This window comes from Podarcis liolepis, assembly GCF_965112155.1.
Source record: "Podarcis liolepis genome assembly, chromosome: 4".
In the NCBI taxonomy this organism is placed as follows: Eukaryota; Metazoa; Chordata; class Lepidosauria; order Squamata; family Lacertidae; genus Podarcis; species Podarcis liolepis.
In genome coordinates this window covers 33905078-33932441 of record NC_139558.1, presented here as the reverse complement: position 1 = coordinate 33932441, position 27364 = coordinate 33905078, and the positions used below count along the sequence as shown (strand labels likewise).

Here is a 27364-nt window from a genome sequence, read left to right as displayed (position 1 = left end):
TCAGCTCCCACCCACCCACCTGCCGGACTAGGGAAGATGCAGAGTTTTTTTGTTTGGCAGTTGTTTTTAAGTGTATCAAAAACAAAATGCACATTTATTCAGTAGCAAAACCTCCGCTCATTTCCTGCTGTATGCATTTGTACAGGAAATGGTGAAAGGAGTGCAAGAAGACAGCTTTTCTTCACGAGGTTTGCCTCTGAATTCAAAGGGCCGTTCACAATATGATATTAATGGAGTTATATTTGGTTGATGCAGATCATGGCAACTGGTGTAGTAAGAGATCGAGAATCACATATTTCGATGTGGTTCTGCAAGCGCATAGCTAGAGCAGTGCCTCCTTTTGTGTTGTGCAGGAGAGAAAGCTAACTATGAGATCAATGTTTAGACATTTAAGAAAGGCTTTAAGTGTGGTGTTTGTATTCCTCAGTGTACTGATTTGTTATTTTACTAGTTCTATTGTTACAAGTCACCACACTGATGTTTATCTAAGGGCAGTGTGTGTGAAAGAGAGAGAGGAGACATGTGCCTCAAGGCACATGCAACATTATACAGTTGTATAGGTCCTCTCAAGCCAATATTATAAATGGTGTCCCAGCATATTTTGTTGCTATGTCCAGGGAGGAAAGTGATATTCTTGTCACCCACTTTTCTTAAATGGCTAAATGTGTTATTATTGTGCGATCAGGAGAGCGCATCCAGGCTGACATAATTTCTTCTCCCTACGTAATTTTTTTGACCCAATCTGAAACTAGTTTAACTGTCCCAATGACTTCTGCGAATTGTTTTGTTTTTGTGAGTTGTGTGTGGGGTTAAATACCAATGTGCTCTAATACAACAAATACTAGTAGGGATTAAATCAAGCAAAATAAAAAGAGAGATACCATATTTTTCGGTAAAAGGTCTATGTAGACCTAGCAGGTAAGAACAACTGACTTATTCCATAGGCTGACACACAAAGAATTCTGTGACTAATTCTGCAATCTCTGGTTTTCCGTCTTCTAGAAGTGAACCGAGCAGCTCCAAACTAGGACTTCTGGGCATTCTTCTAAGCAATGGGGCAACAATCTTTGTACGAGCATCTTGATCATAGGGGCAGTGTAAAAGGACATGGTCTATGGACTCTCTCTCTCCACCATTACAAGGGCAGAGCCTTTTGACAAAGGGGATTTTTCTGTAGCCCCCCCTCCATTTAAAACCACAAAGACAGCACACCTTGCAAGTGAAAAGGCCCTCATAGGACTGTACATCTATTTTGAGGTTCATTATCTCCTCCACCCCCTGCCACATTATATCTGTATTGCCCTTTACAACTCACAAGGTTCGTTGGCTGAGAAGCACAACACTTAAATTGTGATATAACCAGGGATATTTATAGATTGTTTTTTTATATGAAGCCCCTGAAATTCTGCTGGAACCTATAATAATTCACCAAAAAACTTCTCTGAAACTGTGTGCTGCTGTACCCCACCCCACTCCTGTGCACTTCCACCCAAATGTGTGCATGCTTTGTTGCCAGAGTTGTGTTTAGAAACGTATGCAAAACTTTACAGCAGTAATTCAGGGAAGTGTTTTATTGAAGCTTTGCACCTGTTCTTTATCAACATGAAGGCTGGTTTGCACATTCCACTATTTTGGTGATGTAATAACTCTCCACTCAGTAACTATCAGGGTGTAAATCTTTTTCCCCATTGCTGGTCTGCTTATGTTATTCCCATGCAAGCATCACTATAGAATGAGGTGTTGGATGAGCAATGCTTAGAAAATACCTATCTCCCAGTTATTAAAGAATTGAAAGAGAAATGTGGTTTCCAGTCTTTCTCTGTTAAGTACGTCCTGCATGGTTAGCTGAAAATCCTGTCCCTGGAAACAGAGTGTTCCAACCAGGAACATTCATTGTACCAATTATTACTAAAAAGAATTGCTCACTTTCTCCAACCTCGGATCTTGGGAGTTAGGGAGATATGATGGTGCAGGCTGTGTGATGCTAGGTCCTCAAGTTGGTTTGAATTTGGCCTGTTGAATGACCACCTGCCATTCTTGTACTTGGGAAAATATTAAATATAATTAAATAATTACAGGCTTTCTTCTGGACTGAGAATATATACTACAGAACAATGTTGGTGAGCTCTAAAATTGAGTGGTAAAGGAAAACCTGCACATGTTTCATACCGACCCCTTATTAAGAGCCATTTACTGAAAACATGTCACCAGTTTTAATAATTCAGTATGCGCCTTTCTAAATTGGCAATGAGCCCATCTAAAATTTTACAAGTAGAATTCTTAATATTCACAGTGGCAAGGAGGAACTAACAGTGCAATTTCTGTAGCATGTGGAAATGAAATACAAAACTTACCCCTTTTAATTTTCTGATACACTTCACTATGATCTTTAGCAGTATTTGTTACACTGTTTCCAGGATGTTTATTTGGACTTTAGTGTTTTTAAAAATATGTGCTAGAGCTAAAGATGTCCATTAAAGTTAGGTTAAGTTAGGTTTGGGATGCAGGTGGCGCTGTGGTCTAAACCACAGAGCCTAGGGCATGCTGATCAGAAGGTCGGCGGTTTGAATCCCCGTGACAGGGTGAGCTCCCGTTGCTCAGTCCCAGCTCCTGCCCACCAACAGTTCGAAAGATGTCAAAGTGCAAGTAGATAAATAGGTACCACTCTGGCGGGAAGGTGAATGGCATTTCCGTGTGCTGCTCTGGTTTCGCCAGAAGCAGCTTAGTCATGCTGGTCACATGACCCAGAAGCTGTCTGCGGACAAACGCCAGCTCCCTCAGCCTATAGAGTGAAATGAGCGCCGTAACCCCAGAGTCGTCCGCGACTGGACCTAATCGTCACAGGTACCTTTACCTTTAAGTTAGGTTTATTGAATTTATGAATTGCTTCCAACAGCAAAAGTCCCAAAGCAATTTACAATAAAACAAACAATTACCGTATTTTTCGCTCTATAACACGCACCAGACCATAACACGCACGTAGTTTTTAGAGAAGGAAAACAAGAAAAAAAATATTCTAAACGAAATAGTGGATATATGATTTTTGTGGTTCATGCTGTGGCCACAGACATGTGATCTGACAGTGAGTTTGGAGTAGCCCAATGCAAAAATCCTGAGGATCCATGTGGATCCATGCTTTGTAACCACGGAGGAGGGAAGGAAGGGGAATCATGGATCCTCTGCTCACGTCTGCAGCAGATCCCCCCGCCACCCGCAGGCATTCGCTCCATAACACGCACAGACATTTCCCCTTACTTTCTAGGAGGAAAAAAGTGAGTGTTATGGTGCAAAAAATACGGTATTTAAAAGGCAAGAATTTCTAATCAAGAAAATTAAGTAACTGGACATTTAAAAGCAGCTTTCGTGTAAATTCTAGTTTCCCTCTTTTTGGCATTCAGGCGGTCTGGTTATCCTTCACTGAAAATAAAACGTAGACAGTGTCTGTGGATTGTAAAGTAGTTTTCAAATGTTCTCATTAATATAGCCAAAACAGGAGGGGAATCCATTCGAGACAATATTAAAAGTGGCCAAGTGACAGAGAGCCCACAATATTAGCACACACTGGAACTGGCATAGATTGACTTTTGGTGCACAATCCTGCTCAAGGAGTGATACAACTGAATGTCGAAGGCCAATCTATACGGAGTTCAAAACACACAGAGCCCAGACCGTAAGAACATAGCACAAGGTTAAAATAGTCTGGCTGAAAAATCCCGGCTGCCATGGGCTAACATTGTCTTAATATACAGTGTTTTGGTCTGATTCTAAAACCGCCTGCTTCCATAAGCAAGCGTTTAGAGAAGGTATATTGACTGTTGCATAAGTACAGTGTCAAAACTCATATTATCCCAAGCCTTGTGGGGATGTTATATCTGCATGAAAAAGCTAACGTGCAAAGACAAGAGAACCTGCAAATGGAATATTATGTCTGTTAGTGACTTGGCTGTTTGTCTTATTCCCTGGCCAGGAAATCAGTCAGTTTATTCTATATTGCTCTCAATCCAAGCAGAAGGATCCCACAGCTAATTTGTGGGATCTGACCTTTTTGTGGATCACTATATTATCAGTGGCGTAGCGTGGGTTGTCAGCACCCGGGGCAAGGCAAGTAATTTGCGCCCCCTAACCCGTGGATTTGCGCCCCCTAACCCTAACCCCCAGATGTTGCGCCCGGTGCGGCTGGCCCCCCCCCGCACCCCCCACGCTACGCCACTGTATATTATAACATCTTCTGATGATAAAGCCAAATCAGATAAAGGGTGCTACACATTCTCATTTTACTACTGCAGAGCCCTTGTTTTAAGTTCATGTGCCACTTCAAGAGGGGGGGAAAACGGGAGAATGGTAAAATGTAAAGTAAATAACACTGTGCAATTGTGAACGGTATCAAATACTCTTCAGTTCCAGGACCCTTAAAATTAATATCATATTAAACAATTAAATTGGATTGAAATGATTCAGGGAACATGAATTGCCTGCCATTAAATTCACTTTCAGAAATTCCGCACAATAAAAAATATGTTGAAATTGGCATTAAGAATGAATTGAGAAGCCTGCACATTTTGATACAAGGTTTCTAAACATTTTTTAAAAAAATTTGATCTAGACCCATAAAATAAATGGAAGTTTTCCCATGAAATGACACTTCCCAGACAGTACAGTGACATACTTGCTTTCCAAAGCAGAACAAAATAAATTTCTAGTAAATACGTTGCACTAGAGTGAATAGTATCTTCAGGAACCTCTGGTTATCATTACATTTTAGGAATAAAAAAGAGCAAGTAGATTGTTCTGCCTAGTTGAACTTGCACACTCAGTAATCCTAAAGCCAGGCAAATGTGATCTGAGGGGCTCTTAGGCGTAGTATGCTCTGCCACCAAAGAGGCCAGCTGCTAGGACTTTTACACACACTCACACAAACACGTACAGTGGTGCCCCGCAAGACGAATGCCTCGCAAGACGGAAAACTCGCTAGACGAAAGAGTTTTCCGTTTTGGAGGTGCTTCGCAAAATGAATTTCCTATGGGCTTGCTTCGCAAGACGACAATGTCTTGCGAGTTCCTGCTGGGTTTTTTTCCTCCCCCCCCCTTTATAAGCCGCTAAGCCGCTTATCAGCTGATCCGATCAGCAGATAAGCCGCTAAAAGCCGCTAATAGTGCTAATAGCGCTAATCCGCTAATCCATCAATGGGCTTGCTTCGCAAGACGAAAAAACCGTTAGACGAAGAGAATCACAGAACGGATTCTTTTCGTCTTGCGAGGCACCACTGTACAACCATGTTCTTCTGGCAATGGGTATGGGGAATGGGGTTTTCCAGGGGAATGTTGGGGGCAGCCAAGCACTAGCAGGAACCTAAGTCTCCTCACTCCCCTCACATGCCTTCAGCTATGCTGCAAATGTAATAACCAATTTCTTTCCATTGACCACAATTGAGGGGGGGGATAATAATAGAATAAAAACCAACAAAGAGGAAGACCTCCCTACCCTAGGGACTTAGGAAGCCCTTGGGAAGTAGTGGTATGTCTGCTATGTAATCTCACCATCATCCCAGGATTGTGAACTATACATTTGATTCAGTTTAAGTAGGCCCAGAGTTTCATATTTACATGTCCGGTGCTTGAGTAACTTTTACCTAAGGCAGAGGGAGGGCTGCATTGGGAGATAAAAGGTGGGGTGAAAGTCCTGTTTCTGGCAATGAGTCAGTGTATTGTGGTTCACTGCATTTGCACCCATATGTGTGCCAGGGAGAGGAGAAAGTGATATTTTGAGTGTTGTACCAGCCATTCCTTGCATGAGCAGCAATACTCACTTGGGACCAGAATTTGCCCATAGTGTTAATGACTTTTCTGAAGGATCATTATGTAGGTAAAGCGACTTTGTGAGTTCTACAGCAGATGAGTAGCCAGCATCTGTATCAAATGCAATTTTGAATATTGATTAGAACTTACAATACAATTCAGTAGTGAAAGTGGATTTGCTCTTTCCCCTTTTTATATACTGTTGTGCTCACAGGAGCTTGCAAAGGTCTAGGGGGAATTCTCATCCCACCAGCAGAGACCCATCTGTGTTAAATGCCCTCAGGAGAGAACCCTCTCGAGAGAATCCTCTCTGATCTGCATCATCTGAGGTCCTGAGGTGTGACTACCTGGCTGACTGGCTAAAGCCCTGGAAAATAGCACTCCAGTTACAGAACGAGTCTACATTGCAACATGTTGTTTCAGGCCCTACTTGTTTTATATTTATGTTATTGGCACGATTCCTAATCCTTACCACTTAATATGGTAATTCTGTCCATTTTCATGGGGAATAGTTAAACCTTACATGCTAATTATTTTATTTATTTGTGTGTTTGTGTGTTTGTTTTAAAAGCATTTGTATACTGCTATTCATTAAAAAAACCCCAAAGTGGTTTATAAGTGGTTTATAACAATAGAACAAAAAAAAAACCCCATACAATAAAAAATATTAAAAAGTTAAAATCAGATGTCAGTTAACTATTATGGAAAGATGTATTGTTAATTTCCTGCATAGGCCTGATAGAATAGAAGAGTTTTCAGCAGGCATTTAAAACTTGGAAGAGAAGGTGCCCTCTATTCTGAAATAGAATTAAATATTTTTATTTACTGGAAAAAAATTATGAACCTCCATCATTATGAATTTGTTTCCAACTAGGTGGACATGCATGGGAATATTCTGCTAACATCCCTCGAAATTCACAATGAAGTTGCAAGCAATGAGGTCACCACAAGCGTCACCGATCCTCAGAATTCAACAATATCCTTTGACAGCTCAGGTATCCAGTACAGAAAACAGAGTTCGCATCGAGAAAACCTTGGAAGGCGTACATTGGACAGAACTGGCGCCCACACAAAGAAGAGTCATTTACGGAGAAGGTCTTCACAGCTAAAGATAAAAATTCCTGACCTAACGGATGTGAACGCCATAGACAGATGGTCAAGAATGGTGTTTCCATTCACATTTTCTCTTTTCAACTTAATCTACTGGCTATACTATGTCAACTAAATTGACTTTACTTCTTCTTCTTTTTTAAAAAAAGACTTCAACAAGTTAAATATTAATTTGCCTGTTATTTTGTATGTGTACATAAGAACTTTTACACTATATATATATAAATATAAAATATATATAAATATATTTAAAATCCTGTTTATGTGTGTACATATATTGTGAAAGAATGTGTATTATACCCATTGTGCATACACATATGTACTATATATATACACACACACTCTGTACTTTCGGAAGATAACGGACAGTTTAGCAGAATGCGCATTAAGTAATTTTTTAAAAATAAAAAGTATGGAGAGGCAAGTGCTCTGAAAACTGTAGGTTTTGATAAATCTAAAAGTCATTTAAGACCACCCAAATATTTTTCAGACCTCTGCAATTCCATATTTATCAGAATTATGTGATATTGTTTGTGGAAACTTGACTGCTCGTTAACTGGTAGAATTAACACTGGTACGCTTTCTCTAAGTTATATTTCCTAATCATTGAACCAATGAACCTAATCAATATTTTTTATTTTTTGTTTTTGCTAATGGTTTGTGTTTTATATTCTAGCAAAGATCAGTTTCCCTATCAAAAATGGGCATCGTCCTTTTAGCGATCACTTGTTTATTCTCATGTAGCAAGTTAAATCTTGATCAAGAGATCAGTTTGCTTCGTGTTCATAGGATTTACGATCCTTAAGAAGCTATTGGACGTTGCAAAGCAGCCTCTTCTTATGTGATACAGTGCATTATATAATGTTTTAATTTAATATTCCAATTACAGTATAGGATTATTTTGAGGTGAGAATCCCTACAGCATAATGTTACTGAAATGTTGTTTGAAATGCAACTGCTGCTAACATATTTAGGATCTATTCTGATCTATACAGGGTTATCAAATCTTCTCCTTTGCAGGGGTACTATAATCTGAGGAGATTATTTCTGAGGAAAAATTTAGCACAAACATTGCTCCACGTTCTGCTGTATCTGCTTCCCCTTTGCAAATCTTCTCCATGTTACAGTGGAGCAGCCAGGCAGAACAAATCAGTTCCACAAAAGAATAGATAAGGTTTATATATATATATATAAAAGCTTCTCTGTGCCACAGAGCTTTTCAAATTTCCAGAATGCCAGGCAATGGAGGATATGATAATCTTAGCCCATTGTTTCTTTAATTATTAGTATTCCAATGATAAACTAGAAGACACCTCAGGTTAAAAACAAAAAGGGAAAACCATGCATTTACATTACCAAACATTCTTAGAACATGATTAATGTAAGATATATTTGCATAATATGCATATATATGAACAATTTACCCAATTTTCTTTCTAGTGCTTGCTACTGTGACTGCATGCTATATCATATTTTTGTTTCTGTGATGTTACAGCTTTCTCTTCTCTAGAATTAAACCAATATAGCACTTCTAATGTATAAATTCAATAACAGAACATTTTCACATCTATTTTGTACATATATATGTATATACACACTAAAACTGCTAGTATAGCTGATATGCTACATTCACAAACCATAAATAATGGAGAACAAATGTCTTGCTTCAGCATTAAATGCATTCAGTCATTTTCCTTATGCAAAATGTTCCACTTTTGTTTTCCTGTAGTTAGAATGCATTCATATCAGTGCTGTTAACTTAGCATACATGAGATGAATGAATATCAAAAGGAGTTTAGAGAAAACTGGATGAGCAGGAATTTGGAAGGTAAAGTTGTAGGTGCAATTCACCAGTTGTATTCCCCATTCATTTCATTATGGCAACTTCCACTAGTTGGGTTGCACTGGAAACATTTTGTAGCTTTCATTATATGGAAGCAACCTCTGATTCACCTGCCATACCACTAAAGGGCCACTTTCCATGTTACAGGAATGCCTTTTGCATGTCACTCCCACATAAAATAATATACTATAGAAAAGGGTTTTATGTTGGGACTGAGCTAAAACCAGTCATACCTGGTTTCATTTTCACATGTTGGAGAACACCGTATATGGGAGGGGAGAAGTGGTATTTCATATAACTGGCCTAGTGATTTGGAAAAAAAAGTTTTACCTTGATATGAAAACAGAAACCTGCAGAATTATATTTAGTCTCAGCTGATGCCACACCTGCTCTTGAGACAACATGCAGTGCTATTTTTCTAGAAAAAGAGGTGCTGCCGGAACTCACCGTGAATGTCTCCCTTGTTCTCTTAGAATGGCAATGGTGCCCACCTGAGAGGTGCCGGAATTGACTTCCGGTGAGTTCTGGCTGGAAAAAAGCCTTGGATATATGCCAGGAATCCAGGGCAGCTTGCTAGAGACCATGGCTTTCTTGGAAGAATACGTATTAACTAAAATCATGCCAAAATTATTTTTAGTGGACTGGTTCATTTTATTGCCTAACGGAAGCTACCATTGAAATTATAATAAGAGCCTTTAAATCAAAATAGGAATCAAAATTTCAGTACAGCCGTAGTGTTAAAATAATTATAATAATAATAATAATAATAGAATGTGGAGGCTTATACTGAAGTTCATAAACTTATGAAAGATGGGAAGGGTTGTCTTGTTCGTTTTTTCGTTTTTTGCTATGAATGTAAATAAAGATAATTTTGTGTGAGGGTATCTCGATTGGTCTATAACGCTGAGATCAAAAGTAACGAGCAAGGAATGACAGCAACCCGTAATGACTTCAGGCTTCAACAACAATTTATACAATGTTATTCACAAACTAATTGAGATGAACTATATATCTGTAACATTTAATCTGAATCCTAAACATATTAAGCTGAAACAGATCTATAGAACCTACCGTATTTTTCCATGTATAAGATGATGTTTTTGTAGTATTTTAAAATGTTAAAAATTTGGGATCTCTTATACAAGGATAGTGCTGAGGGGGGACGGGCAATTGGTGGCATCCATGAGCAGGAGATTGTCAGCGGTGATTGGGTGGGTGATTGGTGGCTGAGGCAAGGCCTGCTGTCGATTTGCTGCTGCTGTGTCAATTAGGTGGGTGCAGCAAGGCTTGCTGGCGATTGGCTGCTGCTGCAGCAATTGGGCGGGTGATTGGTTGCTGGGCAATCTCCCCCTATTTCCTTAATTTGGGGTCCCAAAAAGTAGGGGTCGTCTTATACACGGGGGCATGTTATACACGGAAAAATAAGGTACTTTGTTTGTGTGTGTTAGGATTACAGTGGTACCTCGGGTTAAGAACTTAATTCGTTCCGGAGGTCCATTCTTAACCTGAAACTGTTCTTAACCTGAGGTACCACTTTAGCTAATGGAGCCTCCCGCTGCCGCCACACCGCTGGTGTGCAATTTCTGTTCTCATCCTGAGGTAAAGTTCTTAACCCAAGGTACTACTTCTGGCTTAGTGGAGTCTGTAACCTGAAGCGTTTGTAACCCAAAGCATTTGTAACCCAAGGTACCACTATACAGCCTTACTAAGCAATCCAACCCTGCCTTTGCACCAAGCAGGGGCAGGGGCACTTATATTAGATGGAGTTACCCCTCTGCTCATCCCTGGTGGCTCTGCCTGCAGAGTGACAACCACCTTCCTCCACTGCTGTGGAGCTCTACTTCCACCTGCTAGACAGTAAGTAGGAACCCTCAAAATGGGGCGTTCCGGAGACAGGGGAGGCAGAACCAGCCTGGGATCTGCTGGATCCTAAGCCAATCCTACTGCTATCACATGGGCCCAAATTGGACCTGATTGTTATGCCAGCTCCAGGCTGGTGCAGCTACATGCTTCTCTTGCTCTTCTACCCTAGCCATTATGGGCTGTACATGCTGTGGTGTCTCCACCTAGCTATGGCTGGAATTAGCAGCCTTAGCAACTCTAGTGTGATCATGAAAATTGAAATACAGCTGCAACAGCTCTGGTGGGTGAGGAACTGCTACCAGAATGAGCCTGCCGAGGAAGCAAGAGTGCAATCCCAAGGCTACAGAGCTTCACATGTAGCAAAACATTTGAGGGTTTTCTAGGGAAGCCCAGCGGAGAATTTGGATGGGACTAGTGAAATTTCTTGAAAGGTTTTCCCGTTCCTGAACTCAGGCTGCTACTCGAGCAAATTTAGCCATGTCTTTTATAGTTTTTTACATAAAATTGTTATAAATTATTTGCAGGCCGACAAAACATGTTTGTTATTAAAGGCACTGGAAAGAACATAATAAACATCATGCTGGATCCGGCCAAACACCCATCTAGTCCATCATTTTGCTCTCATGTTGGCAAGCCACATGCCTCTGAAAAGCCCTAAAGTAGGAGCTGAATGCAGCAGGGCTCTACCCATTCGTGATTCCCAGCAGCTGGTATTCAAAAGCATTACTTCCTCCAATAGTGGAGAAAGAATGTAGCCGTGATGACTGGTAGCCATTGATAGCCTTATTCTCCACGAATTTCTCTAATCCTCTTTCAGAGCCGTTCAAGTTGGTCCTTATCATTGCCACTGAAACAGTGTGCATAGTAAAAACAAGAAACAAAATCAAACACAGGGATACTAGCTCTAGGAACAATAGCATCAAATCAACAAACCCTAAAACAACAAAACAATGCAAACTCTTAAAAACAATGGAACGGTCTCATCAGAAAATTGATGGGTATCATCAGCATTTAGCACTTTCTCTAAATGCTCAAAGCTATGCATCACCCCACTAATTTTTCTAATGTCACTTTGTAATAAAGGCCAGATTACATTTTTAGTGCTGTGCTGAATGATCACCTAGTTTAATTTTCAATGTCATAAGTGGTCTTTCAAGGGATATAAGCAGTCTTTAAAAATAAAAATCCATGCAGTACTGATCTATCACATATTTGGTATAAGAGCCTTGTTGGATCACCCAAAAGCCTATCTAGTACAGTGGTACCTCTGGTTACGTACTTAATTCATTCCGGAGGTCCGTTCTTAACCTGAAACTGTTCTTAACCTGAAGCACCACTTTGGCTAATGGGGCCTCCTGCTGCTGCCACGCCACCGGAGCATGATTTCTGTTCTCATCCCGAAGCAAAGTTCTTAACCTATTTCTGGGTTATCGTAGTCTGTAACCTGAAGCATCTGTAACCTGAAGCATATGTAACCCAAGGTACCACTGTATAGTATGGTGTTTCCACAGTGACCAACCATATGCCTATGGGAAGCCTAGCTCAATGGTACTCTCCTGCTTGTGAATCCCAATTGATATTGGAAATTAGTCACTGATGGCAGTATCCTCCCCTTTAAAGCTTTCTAAATAGGTCCTTCACCAACCAGAAGATTTGGGTCAGACCCTGGTTCAGTACTTTTGAGTAACAGCTCACCTCTGTCCAATACACTTTCACATTGGATTTTTGTTTTGTTTTGTTTTGTTTAAAAAAGGAAGAGGAACATTTTTATTAGGGGGCAGAATTGGATGAAATTTGCAGGCAGAATAAACCATTCTGAAGGCCTGATTCCTGACACATTTTAGAATGATAACTGCAGTAGTCTTCTGGTAAAGGCAACTGCTACTTAATAACTTAATCTCCCCTGCTGATTTGTAGTCAACTGATCTGAAAATTGGAGAAATGAAAGTGGCGCCCCAGGTTAAGAAAGAGTTCAAGGGTCTCTTGTGCTAGGTACAACTGAAGTTGTTTTGGAGTACAAAGAGCTAAATGGCATTCACTTTCTATGTAAAATAATTCCCTCTGATTACAAGCTTGACCAGCCAGTCCCAGTGGAGTTCTCTGCCCCCTCCCCTTCCTATCCTGATTTATTCCTTAAGCTTAAAGACATAAGTTGCTCTTGCAAAGCTGACCCTTTCCCCCAAAAAACCTGGCTGGGCCAGCCCACCCTTGAGGCAAGGTGAGCCAGCCAGCTCAGGCAGCAGATCCACAGGGTCAACAGATCCTGATGTAGATCTTTGTCCCCCTCTTGTTCCTGGTCTAGCTCTTTCCTCTCCCCTTCTTTCCTGGTGGGGAGTGAGCTGCCATTTTATGGTCCGGCTCAGGTGCCAAAATGTCTTGGGATGGCCCTGAAAGCTGGGATTGGGGAGCACTGATAAAACCATTTCTCTGATTGCAAGCTAGAAGTGTCAGTAAAAAGCTTTCCTGCCCTCTCCTGATCCTGGTGTTTGCTTTCAGCTAGTCATAAGTTTTGATTTGGCAAAGCTGCTCCCTCTTCCCCCTTGCATTTTCCTTCTACAGGAAGCTTAGAGACATAGCTTTGCATTTTGTGGAAGCTGGCCTGCACCATTTCTTTAGTGTATGGATCACTGCAGCACCTCAAAATTCTTCTGTCCAGGCTTGAACAGATCCTACTTTGCCTCAGATTGGTTGAGACTGAATCCATTCAAAGCATCGCATCTCTGTTTGGGGTTCATCCAGATCTGGCATGCACCAGATCTGGCAGGGAATACTCTCTCGTGACTCTTCTAGCATACAGCTTCATTGGACAGCCTAACTATAATGAGATGAGGAGAAAATCTTATTTCTATGCACTTCTTACACACCATGCATCATTTTATATACTCTATCATGTTCCCACTTACTTGCCTTTTTTAAAAAAAAAACACCACTAAAATAACCTTTCCTCCTAGGGGAATTCCTCCAGCTGCTTAATTATTCTATACCTATTTGCAGCCACTGAGCTCTGCAGCTTCAGTGTCGTTTTTGTCTTTCCCCTTTACACCGTGATCTCAACCAATTGGGGATTACACAGTGAATCTGTTAACATGACAGTGACACATAACTAATCAGATTAAATTGATGCCATTGAGGGCATCAAACGAGGCCCTTCTGTTGCCTGTGCTCTGAACAGGAGAAGCAGGGAATGGAATGTGTCTCCATTGCCCAGGATAATGGGGACACACTTCCTGTCTTGCGACATCCTATTCCCGCTTCACTTCCTGCCACTACTGCATGGTAAATCCCTCTTCAGTTTGAGTTGTGTGGGGCTATCTGGGACAGGATGTAGGTGGGGAAGCAGTTTAGGATGTACAAGCAAAGTAAGGCAGTGTGGGTTGGCAATTTACTCAGCTGTGCATACAGATAAATGTGTCCTCCATATGTACTCCACTACTTTTATTGTATCAGGATGCACATGTATTTTAATTCATATTCTTCTCCAGCTAGTCAGCTGTGCATGACTGAACTGAAGGTGGGTGAAGTACGTAAAACTTTGTTGCCTTGTCCCCAATTTTCCTTGACACCCCTTTTGGTCCTTCCTTGCTTTTTTCTAAGGGGAGTGAAAACTCACCAAATAGGTCATGCTTTGCAGGAGGAGTGGAAACGTTATGAATATTTTCCAAACCGCCCCACTCTCCCCAGATTAAGCAGAAGATTAGATGGAGGCTGGAGTACGGGCAACAGATTTGAATCAACGGTTTTTCTTTTCTAAGATACTGTAATGGAGGAGTTGCTCTTATGGGCAATTTGGGAATTGGTTAAATGAAGCCAATAGAAACAGAGGTACTTCTTCAGCTTGGACAGGTGGGGCTGCAGCACCCTGTCCCTCCCAAACTGCAGAACCAGAGTCTCCCCCCCCAAAAAAAAAAAATCCCAACCCACTAGTCATAACAATCAGATCACTCACTCACCTTTTCCGGGCTTCATCTTCAATCTTTGTCTAGGCTGGCCAATCAAGTGTAAACTTACCGGTACATGCATTTAAATCAGCAACCACTGTGTGTTGCTCACGACTGTCGGAGCCAGCTCTTAGGGGCCGAGATCCCTCCAGCCCTCCCAATAAAATATTTGAGGGGGGCAGACATTGATGGCCATTCAAATTGTGTGCGTGCGCTGCCTTGTGATTATGTGGGGCAGAGCTTACTTGCCCCCCCCCGGCAATATTTTATTCAAGTTGGCACCCCTGCTTGGTATCATCCCTGTCTGTAGAGGGAAAACCCACCCACCCCCATTTTTCATTCAGTTCCTTTCCTCATAGAGAATTTTTTTACCAATTCCCACTGAAAATTGCCTGGCAGGACTGCGAGTCCCAACAATACGCCATTCCCCCGCTTCTCCTTGCAATGGCTTTGGTGATAGCACAGCAGATGCCGGGAAGTACTTTAGCCCTTGTGAACTTTGGCATGTCTTCTTAGGAAAAGATCTATATTAAGGCAAATTGCAGTGTTACGTTACTTGCCTTTGAAAAATCCTCAACACGGCAAGGCGGGCTGAGCAAACAATACGGACTGGGACTGTTTTTGTTATGAATAATTAATAAACTTTTTTAATAAAAAAATTACATTGAAGAACTGAATAATTACAAAGATGCTGCTTTTCAGAAACTTATTAGATAATACCTGCATGTAAGCAGTTGTAGAACGGTTTCCCATACTTGGGCCTCCAGCAGTTCCCATCATGCCTGATCACTGGTCCTGCTAGCTAGGGATGATGGGAGCTGTAGTCCAAAAACAGCTGGAGACCCGAATTTGGGAAACGCTGATTTATAGGATTGCAATCTCAGGAAGGGAGTTGTGATGGATCAAAGCAGGAATTGCTATGTGAATGAGAGGGGGAAAGAGGCCCATCAGGTGAAAATAAGGACAGGAATCCTACCAGCTGTGTCTACTGAAATGTCCTCTTCTATGTTATTAAGGTATAGGGTCTCTGCCATCTTTTGCCTGTGACCACCAGAGAAAGCAGTGTGATCTGCAGAGCAATCCTCTGTAGACCAGTTCAGTGGGCCTTATTCCCATGCATGGACTTGCAGCCTTGTACTTATTTTCTTCCTCCGCTGATAGGCTCTGGGCACCCCTGGCTCCACCTACCATTAACTGCCTGCTTTTTGCCCAAGGTTGGTGCAATGCATAAGGCGCAACCCACAGGCAAAGTGCACCCAGTGGGCTCCACCACACTCGCATGTCCATGACCCAGCTCTCAGACCACCTATCGTTTTGACATTCCCACAACGTTCCCTGTAAAAGAAGCTGATGGCACTCTGCAGCCATTGTGTGGACAGCACTAGGCCTCTTGTGATACTTAGGATTTCATAACCGTGTGGTGGCTGAGGCTGAAAGCTAACGGCTTGCTCCAAGCCAGGAAGAACGATCATGGCCTAATGCAGGGATGGGGAGCCTGGGGTCCTTCAGACATTCTTGGACTCCAACTCCCATCAGCCTCCACCAGCATGGACAATTGTTATGCATGATGGGAGTTGTGGTCCAGCATTGTATGAAGTGCTGGAGGTTCCCCATCCCTGATCCAATTGGAGTTTTGAATCTGGACTCCCTGGCCCACTGCTTCCTCTCTTAGAAGTTGTCCTACACCAGCTCTCTGTGGCCCCCTATTTACAGTGTACGCAGATTGGTCAGGAAACGAGTGTGTGCTCAGTTTAAGACACATGTGATTTGCAAAGATTGGATGCTCTGAATAAGTACCCTGCTGATCCTCTCCACTTCACACAGAAGCCGTATGTGTGTGTGTGTGTTTACTGCTTCATAGGGATTGCTAGCATTACCCTACCGTATGATAGAGAGAAATGTGGCAAGGTCCTGATGCCATTTCTTCCATTATTACATCTGTATCAGGAGAAGGCATGTTTACTGAATTTCTTCCTTCCTATAGCAGTTAAAGGAGCACCTGTAGATAGGCAACTGTGATTCATGTAATTGGAATTGTCATGTCATATATAAAGCTATCATTTGACATTTTCAGGAGTGCAGTGGAATATTACCCTACCAACACATGAACAAATTGGGACCCTTCACAAATAACGAAAAGACAAATATTTAACAACATGCATGGAACAAAGTAGTGGAAAAACATCACTGTGAATTTTCTTTCTTTCTTTTTTTTCTAGAAATATTTGTAAATGGGCAGAGAGGGGGAGGAAATGATGGTATGGAATGAGCTTATTGTTTTGAAAAAATTACAATAAAATATATTTTAAGAAGGAAAGACAGTATTATGGATTTGCATAGCATTGGATATATTGTTTCCTTTTTAAAAGAAAAAAAAGGCATTAGCATCATGCAAGTAAAACCTTGTTTTAAATTACTGACTAATCTGCTTTCACCAGTCTCTTAATCAACAGCTTTTTTCTCCAAGTCATTCCTAATGTTAAGCAGAAGTAGAGGATATGGATTTCAACCTACAGATGCAATATTCTTTTTGTTAGGTATTCAAAACAAATTCCATATTGCCTGAAGAAGAATAACCAATGCCATCAAGAGAATTAAAGGAAAACAACAGGAGACTCAAAAAGACTGTTGCCTTCGGGCATCAAGCAAAACTCAGTAAATAAAATGTTGTTTGCTTTCACATGATTCCCCCCCCCCCCAAGGCCTTTCATATATATAAAAAAATTAATGTAACTTTATTTCACATAGCAAAATAAAGAGGGTTGTGTGTTACTTGTTTTTCTTCTCAATTTGATGCTGCTGCTTCTTTCTGCCCTCTAACCCTGCACAGCACTTAAGGAAGAGAGTAGCTTGACTAAAATCCAAGGGGACTACTATGAACATAAGGACCTAAAAAGATCCCAGCTTGATCAGACCAAAGGCCCATGTAGCTCAACATCCTGTTTTCCAAGAGGCCAGTCAGATGCCCATGGGAAGTCTGCTGGCAGACGCTGAGCCCAGCAGCGTTCTCCCCACATGCAGATCACAGAAACTGGCATTCAGGACTTGTCCACATTCCCACTTCTTCAGCGCCCAGAAAGCATGGCTCTGAGTGGTTTTCCCATGCTTTTTAGACATTGGTCCAAGCACGGATGGATCTATTATGAAACTAATGCAGCTTAAGATTCAGGCCCCTCATCCTGCAGGGGCCCCAGAAGTGAACTTTGGGTTTAGAAGACCGAATTTGAGTTGCACGACTCCAATTGAATAGTTTTTGTTGTTGTCTACAGTTCAAGGGGCGTGGTTTAACCTACAGCGGGTGGCACTGTGGGTTAAACCACAGAGCCTAGGACTTGCTGATCAGAAGGTCGGCAGTTCAAATCCCTGCGACAGGGTGAGCTCCCGTTGTTTGGTCCCTGCTCCTCCCAACCTAGCAGTTCGAAAGCACGTCAAAGCGCAAGTAGATAAATAGGTACCGCTCCAATGGGAAGGTAAACGCCATTTCCGTGCACTGCTTTGGTTCACCAGAAGTGGCTTAGTCATGCTGGCCACATGACCCGGAAGCTGTACGCCGGCTCCCTCGGCCAATAAAGCGAGATGAGCGCCGCAACCCCAGAGTTGGCCACGACTGGACCTAATGGTCAGGGGTCCCTTTACCTTTTACAGTTCAACAAACCCCAAAGTTTAGAGTCAGTAGCACAGATCTGTCAGTATTTTCATTCTCTCCCGTTGCTGGATGTGTGATTGTTACATCACATGTCTATGTTACATTCCATGCTTGGAAAGTGTGGGAAACGGAAGCTAGTCCTATCTCTTCCGTTGTGAAGGTTTGGTGATCTGTCATGGAACAGCCTCACTGAGTAGACAACAGTGGTTACCCAGATATTGTTGCTGGACGAGAAGTGGGGCCCCATAACAGTTTGCACTTCAGGACCTCAAAATGTAGGTTTTCCACTGGGTCCAAGTGGTTTCCTCCTCGCCCCACCCCATTCCCAAGGAAAACCTGCTCTTTAGGAGCAAATGCCAATCCGGAGAAAACCAGAATTGCTGTTTGATCTGATTGAACACTAAAGAGCGGTTTTCTGCTGGTGAAAGCAGCAGGGTGAGAAAAAGTGTGGATGAGCCCTCAGAGACACACTGTTTCTGATGGTGGAGGCAAATGACTACTAGCCATTAATAGTCTTATCTTCCATGAATTTCTCTAATCCTGTTTCAAAGGCAGCCAGGTTAGTGGCCATCGCCACACCTTATGTATGTGTGGGTATGTGTGCTTGTCATCTGAGGCCCTTCTCTACATCCCAGAGAGGTTTGGACAGTGGTAACAAGACAACAGGCCTTTTCTGTGGTGGCTCCCCAATTGTGGAATGTTCTCCTCAGAGAGGCCCGCTTGGTGCCATCACTACAAGTCTTTAGGCACCAGGCAAAAACATTCCTCTTTACCCAGGCCTATGACTATTAAATAATCTACAGCCTGTGAAAGTGTGTGGGGAGTGGACTGTTACCATGATAATTATTTTACTATTAGGCTGTCTGTCATTATGTTTTTTTAAAATTATGTATTTACCATTGATGCTCTGTGATGCATTTTTAGTGTTGTACACCACCCCGGGATCTTCTGTTAAAGGGTTGTATATAAATTGAAATAATAATAATAATAATAATAATAATAATAATAATAATAATAATAATATAGTTGTGGGCCAAAGAGGGAACTTTGTTCATTTGCAGCAACATGTCTACTCATGTTGGTGCTGACCTTTAAAGCCCTAAATGGTCTCGGTCCTGTATACCTAAAGGAGCATCTTCACCCACATCGTTCAGCCCGGACACTGAGATCCAGCACCGAGGGCCTTCTGGTGGTTCCCTCATTGTGAGAAGTGAGGTTACAGGGAACCAGACAGAGGGCCTTCTCGGTAGTGGCGCCCACCCTGTGGAACACCCTCCCTTCAGATGTGAAGGAAATAAGCAGCTATCTTCTCTTTAAAAGACATCTGAAGACAGCCCTGTTTAGGGAAGTTTTTAATATTTAATGCTGTATTGTTTTTAACACTTGATTGGAAGCCACCCAGAGTGGCTGGGGAAACTCAGCCAGATGGGCGGGGTATAAATAATAAAGTAGTAGTAGTAGTAGTAGTAGTAGTAGTAGTAGTAGTAGTAGTAGTAGTAAGTCCCGTTTGCATGCATGTCCACATATTTAATGTTGGTTGGTATAATACAGCAGCAGAGGATGATGATGATTATTCTGTCAGGATGATCATCACCCAACCATCTGCTTTTACATGTGCAAAGCTGGCCGTCAAAGTCTGATAGAGCCTAATGCACATGACATCATGGGGGGCGGGGGCGGGAAATGGCTTGGATGAAGTAGAATCTGAATGCAGACCCAGCTGTTACAATGTCTGAACAATGGCAGCTTGGTGACTTAAACATCCAAATATTTGACTTTTATATGCAGATTTGGAATTTGCTTACTGAAAAAATCAATTTAAAGAAGAAGTAACTTTATTGAACAATCAGAAGGTCTTGATCCTTTATGCTGTTTCTCTTTTGGCCAGAAATAATAAATTATTAAATGGCTTAATATGCCAATTCTTCCAGCCCATTATACTGAATTTAATTCTTCGTTACTGTCATCTTTCAAATTGTTTTCTGAGAGAATTGCCCAGTAGAAATGTATTGGACCAAATCCTCATGCCCGGTGACAGATTTCCTTACGCATAGAAGTCACAGAGTATTCAACAGGAGGATTAGGCAGGAGCAAACTGCACACACAGGAGGAAGCTGCCACTCATTCGTACAGGTAATGAAGTAAACACAATTCGTATTATGCAATTAGGGCAACATCTATTGCCAGAAGCACTTTAAAGCATATTTGCAAGCAGTGCAAACAAAGGCTATGCGAGGACAATGGGCTTTGGGTTCACAAATAGGACAGGAATCAATGATGGGATCCCCCTGCCCAAAATATTGCAGTCTCTATGAGATGAACGGCTACCCTCTTGCCACCATGTCGCCCCCCCCCCGCCATCACCACATTTATGCATGCACAAGGCAGGATGCAGGAGCAGCCATAGCAACAAAGTCAGATTGGCCCGATTTGAAAACTCTTGTTTCTCAGCATCTGTGGGTCAGCCGGAGGCTGCATTGCCACTGTTTCTGACAACATACCTTTCTAGGATCCGATCATCTTCAATGAAGGTGGGAGATATTTCAGCACCTACACCATCATTTTAAATAAAGACAATCTATGGCCTTTTGGGACATGGGGGGGGGGGGCGCTGTGGGTTAAACCACAGAGCCTAGGATTTGCTGAGCAGAAGGTCAGCGGTTCTAATTCCCGCGACGGGGTGAGTTCCCGTTGCTCGGTCCCTGCTCCTGCCAACCCAGGAGTTCGAAAGCACCTCAAAGTGCAAGTAGATAACTAGGTACCGCTCCGGTGGGAAGGTAAACAGCGTTTCCATGCACTGCTCTGGTTCGCCAGAAGCAGCTTAGTCATGCTGACCACATGACCTGGAAGCTGTACGCCGGCTCCCTTGGCCGATAAAGTGAGTCGTCCCCAGAGTCGTCCGCGACTGGACTTAGTGGTCAGGGGTCCCTTTACCTTTACCTTTATGGCCTTTTAAACTTTGCAGGGGGTATTGATTTTGTTTGTTATTATGTTTTGTGTGTTTTGTGTTTTTATGTTGTAAACTGCCCTGTGATCTAGGGATGAAGGGCACTCTAGAAATTTAATAAAGGAGAAGGAGAAGGAGGAGAAACCCTGGGTGAGGAGGTACTGGTGTGAGACCTCCTCCCAGTTTGCTTTTAGGCCCTCCAAGAAAATAATGGCTAGGGTACAGTAAATCCAACAGTTGGTGGATAAAAGTTGTATGACTTCTGAAACTTGTCAGATTATAAACTCTTATTTTCCTTTTGGTCTACCCTGAGTGCTCAACAAGCACAAGTGTTCGTGGTAATCTGCCTTGTGGCTGCCTTTAGCACTTTGTGTTTTACCAGCTCAGCTAAACAGTAGAAAATTGCTCATAAAATGTTATGTTTATTGTTACCAGAGGGAGGTGAGAAGAGAAAGGGAGCAATGCGCTCTACCACGTTTATGACAAAACCTTGTTGTTATACTACATGCCCTCTGAGAAAAATTGGCAAAACAAACATCTTAACATAGTTGGCGCAAGGGAACGTGGCTTGTCCAGGCGTGCTTTGGGTAAGAACAAACCCGTCTTTTCCTTGCTCTGAGAGTTCTCTGGTCTGTTGGTTTGAAGACAAGAGAATGTCAGCATGATCTCCCCAGATCCCACTCACATCCCAAGCAAGAACTAATTTTCATGTGTGCCTGTAGAGGCGGCTCACACCTTCTGAAGTCAAGTAGTTGTGGTGGGAACAGCAGTAGCAGCATGTAGGAGGAATTAGAAGGACATGAGAAGAGTCCTGCTAGAAAGAGCTAGTCCAGCATTCTGTTCTCACAGTGGCCAGCCACTTATGCTTATGGCTAGCCTACAAGCAGGATTTGAGTGCAACAGCCTTCAGCCCAATTGTGATACCCAGAAACTGGCATTCAGAAACGTACAGCAACCAAGAGTGGAAATAGTATGCAGTCATCATGACTAGTAGTGCAGAGGCCCAATTCTGCTGTCCACCTAACTGGAAGAGTGTATGCAGTGTGACAATAAAAACGAGGCATATCAAAGCCAGTTATTCGTTTCTGTGCCCATGCTAAAGTAGATCCACTGACCGTAGGCACACACTTTCTTTGATGCGGCATTTCTAGAAATTTGATTTTTCCACAGGCAGGAACTTCTACAGAGTGGCATTCTTCATGGCATCATATCAGGAACACACCAGATTACAAAAGAGAAGAAATATTAACAGTATGTCAGAGTGAGTTATCAGCCTATTGGTCCAAGCCTGTAAGATCGCTGATGGTGCAAGCATTCTCCCGCCTGCCCCTTTCTTCCAGCTTATACCTTTACAGGAAAACTTAAGGGCAGCTCTCAGAAAAGTGGCCATTGCCCAGTTTGCTTTTTCTGGACCTGCTGTGCTGTTTTATTAATGAAGGAATGACTCAGTCCGTTTCTGCATAAGCCAGAGGTGTAAATAACAATCAGTTAGGAGAACTTCTTAATCTATCCTGAGAATGTTTGCTTGGAACAACTCGTGTTATTTTTAATGAGCGACATGTGGTAACTGGAGAAATCTCCAGGGGGATGTTAAATGCTTGAAGTGTTGTAATGATGAGGACAAGACTTGCTCATTAAGTTGCGATGATAGCGCTGTGATTCATTATACATGAGCCTCCACACAACATTTCTAGCAGGGAGTCCCAAAAGGAAGTAGAAGGAAAGAGGAGAACTAGAAAATGGAAGCTGGAAGAGTTCGCCAGCTTCCTTGAAGTCTCCCAGCAAAGAGCCAGGAGATCCTGCTGCAAGTTCAAGGCTGTTGAACATTTGTTGTCAGTGGCACAGATCATATCACAGAATCATAGCTGGAAGGGACCCTGAGGGACATCTAGTCCAACCCCCTGGAATGCAGAATCCTGCCCACAGCCATCCCTGGGTAGGCTCAAACCACAAACCTTCTGGTTAACAGCCAGACACACTGACCCATTGATGCCTCAGCAGAAGGAGCAATAGGGTCCCAAGTGCAACAGAACTATCTTACACATTTTGAAGTAAGTAAAGTAATGTGCATTACAATTTAAAGAGGGGTCCCTCCATTTGAAGTAAGTAATGTAACGTACTGTTAAACACCACCCCAATCTCCAAATGGGGAGAGACTCCACATGTTCTAAGTGTTTCCGTTTCCTTGGAACGAAGGCCATTGGAGATTGTGGACTCCTTTAGCATATATGGTTTTATATACAACCTGAGCATAGGATGGAGGTGCTCACAGCACCAACACACCAAAAGGTCTTGCTTCTTCATCACCAGTATGGATCCAGCACAGAGTAAGTATGTCTCTGTGTCCAGCTTCCAGCTTGCTTCCAGCTGCTCAGCTCTCACACTGCCCAATGTTCTACTTGCCAGTTAGGTGAAGGTGGGAGAAGGCCCACCCATTTCCTCAGATGATGCCATCGCTTGGTGGTAGCTCTTGCAATCTGACTTGTTCCTTTGGGATGCTGATGAGGACAAGTAAGTGGCCAGCTCTTGTTTTACATAGAAACCTGCCTGACTAGTTCAGCAACCTCCTCTTGCCAGATTCCAACCTCACTGGATATAGGGCTCCAATAATTGGGAGGGACTCAGGGCATTATCCAGACAAGACACACCCTCACACCCCCTGTAACCTACAACAATACATTAACATCAAAAGAAGGTAGGTGCAGTGTGTTTGTGTAAGATCATGAAGTCCAGAGTCGGAAATGAACTAGCTGTACCCCTATTTACTGTGATCTAGGACAAGTCACAAATTCTCATCTTCACTTCCCTTTATGTAAAACAATCACACTGGTGACCTAATTGCATTGTGTGACATATAATGGCCACAGCTCAGCAAAGCACCAGGCACCCTTGATCTCACTGCTTATTTCATCTGTCTCAAGGATGACTAACCACTGTGGTGCCATGAAACAAAAAGTTTCCAAACTGAAATGTCGTCTCTGACACGCTCCATGGTAGGTTGTCATAGGTACATCACAGTGCTCCCCAACCCCTTTCCCCCAGCTGAAGGATGAGCATAATAGGACAGGGTTCATGTAAAGATTACTTAAATCATGTGTGTGATGTGCTTTGGAAGCCCTGGAAAAAACTATGTAAATGATGATGATTCTTATTAACTTTGTGTGACACTGTTATCAATATTGTTTCCATGTAGATAGACTCCAGAAATACCCTGGAATTGAAAGAATTCTTCATTGCATTAAAAACCTCTCTATAATACTATATCTATTTGTGTGTGAATGTGAGTGTGTGTGTCTTGCTGTTTATTTAATGGAGGGAAAAGCAAAACATTTTAGAATCACGTACACAGCACTATTCCTTGAGGGTTGGGCTAAATTATAGGTAACTGAGTTTAAGTGCTTCATTTTCCTTAGAGACACTATCTTTTATGTACTCCGACAGAGGCCAGTCAGGGCTAAGCAAAACATTCAGAGAAGTTTATGGTCAGGGCAATAGGATGCTCAAGTCGTTTCTCAGCAAATTTTAGCGTGCAGTGAGCTGTCTGAGAGTAGGGATAGAGCATAAGATTGCTGTGATGTATTTATATTTAAAGTCAAATGCATCTTCACCCATCCCTTTGAGGTTTCTTTTCATTAATGATATATTGCTGAGTTCCCGTTCATAGATAAAAGTGGGATTTCCCCCCCCCTTCTAAAAGACAAACTTGTTTGAGAATGAAACATTTGAACCATTGGTGGCACAGGAGAACTGCGAACACTGCTATCTTATACGAGCAGAAAGGCCATAGCTCAGTGGTAGAGTCCTTGATTGGCATGCAGAAGGTCCCAGGTTCGTTCCTCTGCATCTCCAGGTAGGACTGGCAAAGACTCCACTCAAATCCTGAACAGCCACTGCCAGTCAGTGAGCTTGATTGACCAATAGACTGACTCTACATAAAGTAGCTTCCAATGTTCTTATGTTTATATCCTATGTTGACGCTGCCCTGGGCTGTTTTGGGGGGGAGGGCTGGATAAAATGGAATAAATAATCATCAGAAGTAAGCCTCACTGCTTAGAGTGGAACTTACTCCCAGGAATGTGTGTGGAGGAGAGTGATTAAGATAACAATGGACCTGGAAACCAAGCTTTATTGAGGAATGGTTGACGGCATTAGGTATATTTAGCCTGGAGAGCAGAAGACTGAGACGTGATAGGATAGCCATCTTCAAAAATCTAAAGGGCTGTCACGCTGAAGATGGAGCAAGCTCCAGAGGATAGGACCTGATCCAATGGGTTCGGGTTACAAGAAAGGAGATTCTAACTCAAGGTTAGGATGAACAATAAGAGTTGTTTGACAGTGGAATGGACCACCTCAGAAGATGGTGGACCCTCCTTCCTTGAAGGTTTTCAAAAAAAAAAGGTTGGATAGTAATCTGTCAGGGATTCTTTAGTTATGATTCCTGCAATGGAGGAAGTTGGGCTAGATGACCCTTGGTGTACCTTCCAAAATGATTATTCTATGATAGGTTGGTGTGTTCAGTATAGGACTGTAGCCTTGATGTTACAGTTTCCTATTTGGATAAACATGTTGCAAAATAGTTCTGTTGTTGTTGTTGTTGTTGTTGTTTAGTCGTTTAGTCGTGTCCAACTCTTCGTGACCCCATGGACCAGAGCACGCCAGGCACTCCTGTCTTCCATTGCCTCCCGCAGTTTGGTCAAACTCATGCTGGTAGCTTCGAGAACACTGTCCAACCATCCCGTCCTCTGTCGTCTCCTTCTCCTTGTGCCCTCAATCTTTCCCAACATCAGGGTCTTTTCCAGGGAGTCTTCTCTTCTCATGAGGTGGCCAAAGTATTGGAGCCTCAGCTTCATGATCTGTCCTATAGTTCTACTCAGCAGCAAAACTCTGACAAAAGTCCTGTTGACATGACCACCATTCAATTACTACCATTCATGGGGAAGGATAAGTTTCTGGTGGGTCAGTGTATCTGATCTGCTATTCTAAAGTGGAGACAGGCCAAAAGTTATCTAAGATTTCATGGAGGCAGCACAGCTTGCAAACAGCAGGTGTATAAGAAACAACAGCACAAAGTCAGGAGTTAATTGATTCCCCCCCCCCCCCAGTGCTGAGCCCCTGCAGAGTGCAGCCTGCCACCATGTGGCACCTCCGGGGGGGGGGAACCCACCCCAAACCCATATGTTTAAGGAAAAGCTGGCTACATTCTGGCTCAAGGAAGCAGTTCTGAACCCCAAAGAAGCAAATCATGGTTTGGGTCATAATGCATACACTTTTGTCTTTTCCTTAGTCAACTTGTTTTCTATGCATTGCCCCAACAGCTCCTGTTGGCTGAGGGACAAACCAGAGGACAGGAATCAGGCAGATAATCGATTCAGTTCACATTTTAAGACAGACCTACCTCATCTGTACTTTCTGAAACAACACATGAACTGGAACACAACCATCATTTGAAATGCGCACTTCTCTGAATTTTGCAATGGAGTTCTCTACCCACCCAAACTTTCAGGATGGTGCTATAAATGCATCTAAATATGTGCCAATAACTTAATTGGATTAGAAATGTCCCATGCAAAGAGCACACAGTCAAGTGAAGCCAAATATGAGTCTGATGGTATTATCTTTGGCTGGAGGCCATACTTGAGTGGTAGTGTTCATGCTGTGTACCCAAAAACTTCCAGGCAACCAGTTTATTGATCATTCATTCTGAATTATTTGCAGGGAGATTAGATGTTGTTGCATCATCATCATCATCATCATCATCACCATCTAGTTGTATGCCACCCCATCTGACTGGGTTGCCCCAGTCACTGGGCAGCATCAAAACAAGCAGTATCCCTCACTTTCCAGTGCATCTTCTCATCATTTTCCTTATTGCAAAAAGGCATGGGTGTTGTTGCGCAAGACCTCCCAATCCACTATAATTGGATTTGCCAGCATGAGATGGAATCCTTCCCATCCACCCAAAAATAGTGACAACCTGGAAGCAGTCCAGGATCCATCCTTCACATCTCCAGGTAAGGCTGGGAATGATCCCTGCCTCCAACCCTGACCAATCACTGCCAGTCTCTGAGCTAGATGGAACCACAGTCTAACTTGGTCTAAGCAACTTCCTCCCTTCCTATGTCTTGACTTTGTGTCCATTGAGAACACACCATAGAGTCAAGGGGACACCTATCCAATCCACAAGGAAAGCGGAAAGAAACAGAGGGTGTTAAAGCTCGAGGG

At 42.6% G+C, this 27364-nt stretch overlaps 1 protein-coding gene and 1 long non-coding RNA gene across 4 annotated transcripts in view; one reads left to right on the top strand and one right to left on the bottom strand.

Moving 5' to 3' along the window:
* GABRB3 (gamma-aminobutyric acid type A receptor subunit beta3) overlaps nucleotides 1–7070 on the top strand; it is a 203584-nt gene extending 196514 nt beyond the window's left edge. For all 3 annotated transcript variants that reach the window (XM_083501724.1, XM_083501725.1, XM_083501726.1), the window contains one exon: nucleotides 6670–7070. In XM_083501724.1, the coding sequence (XP_083357850.1) occupies nucleotides 6670–7020 (351 nt within the window). In that variant the 3' untranslated portion in view covers nucleotides 7021–7070. The remainder of the gene's footprint in view (nucleotides 1–6669) is intronic.
* Nucleotides 7071–12333: 5263 nt separating this feature from the next.
* LOC310706266 lies at nucleotides 12334–17293 on the bottom strand. The gene is made up of 2 exons (XR_014525786.1): nucleotides 15101–17293; nucleotides 12334–15060 (listed from the first exon to the last, which is right to left on the bottom strand). It is a non-coding gene; the product is annotated as an uncharacterized lncRNA (long non-coding RNA).
* Nucleotides 17294–27364: the final 10071 nt, after the last annotated feature.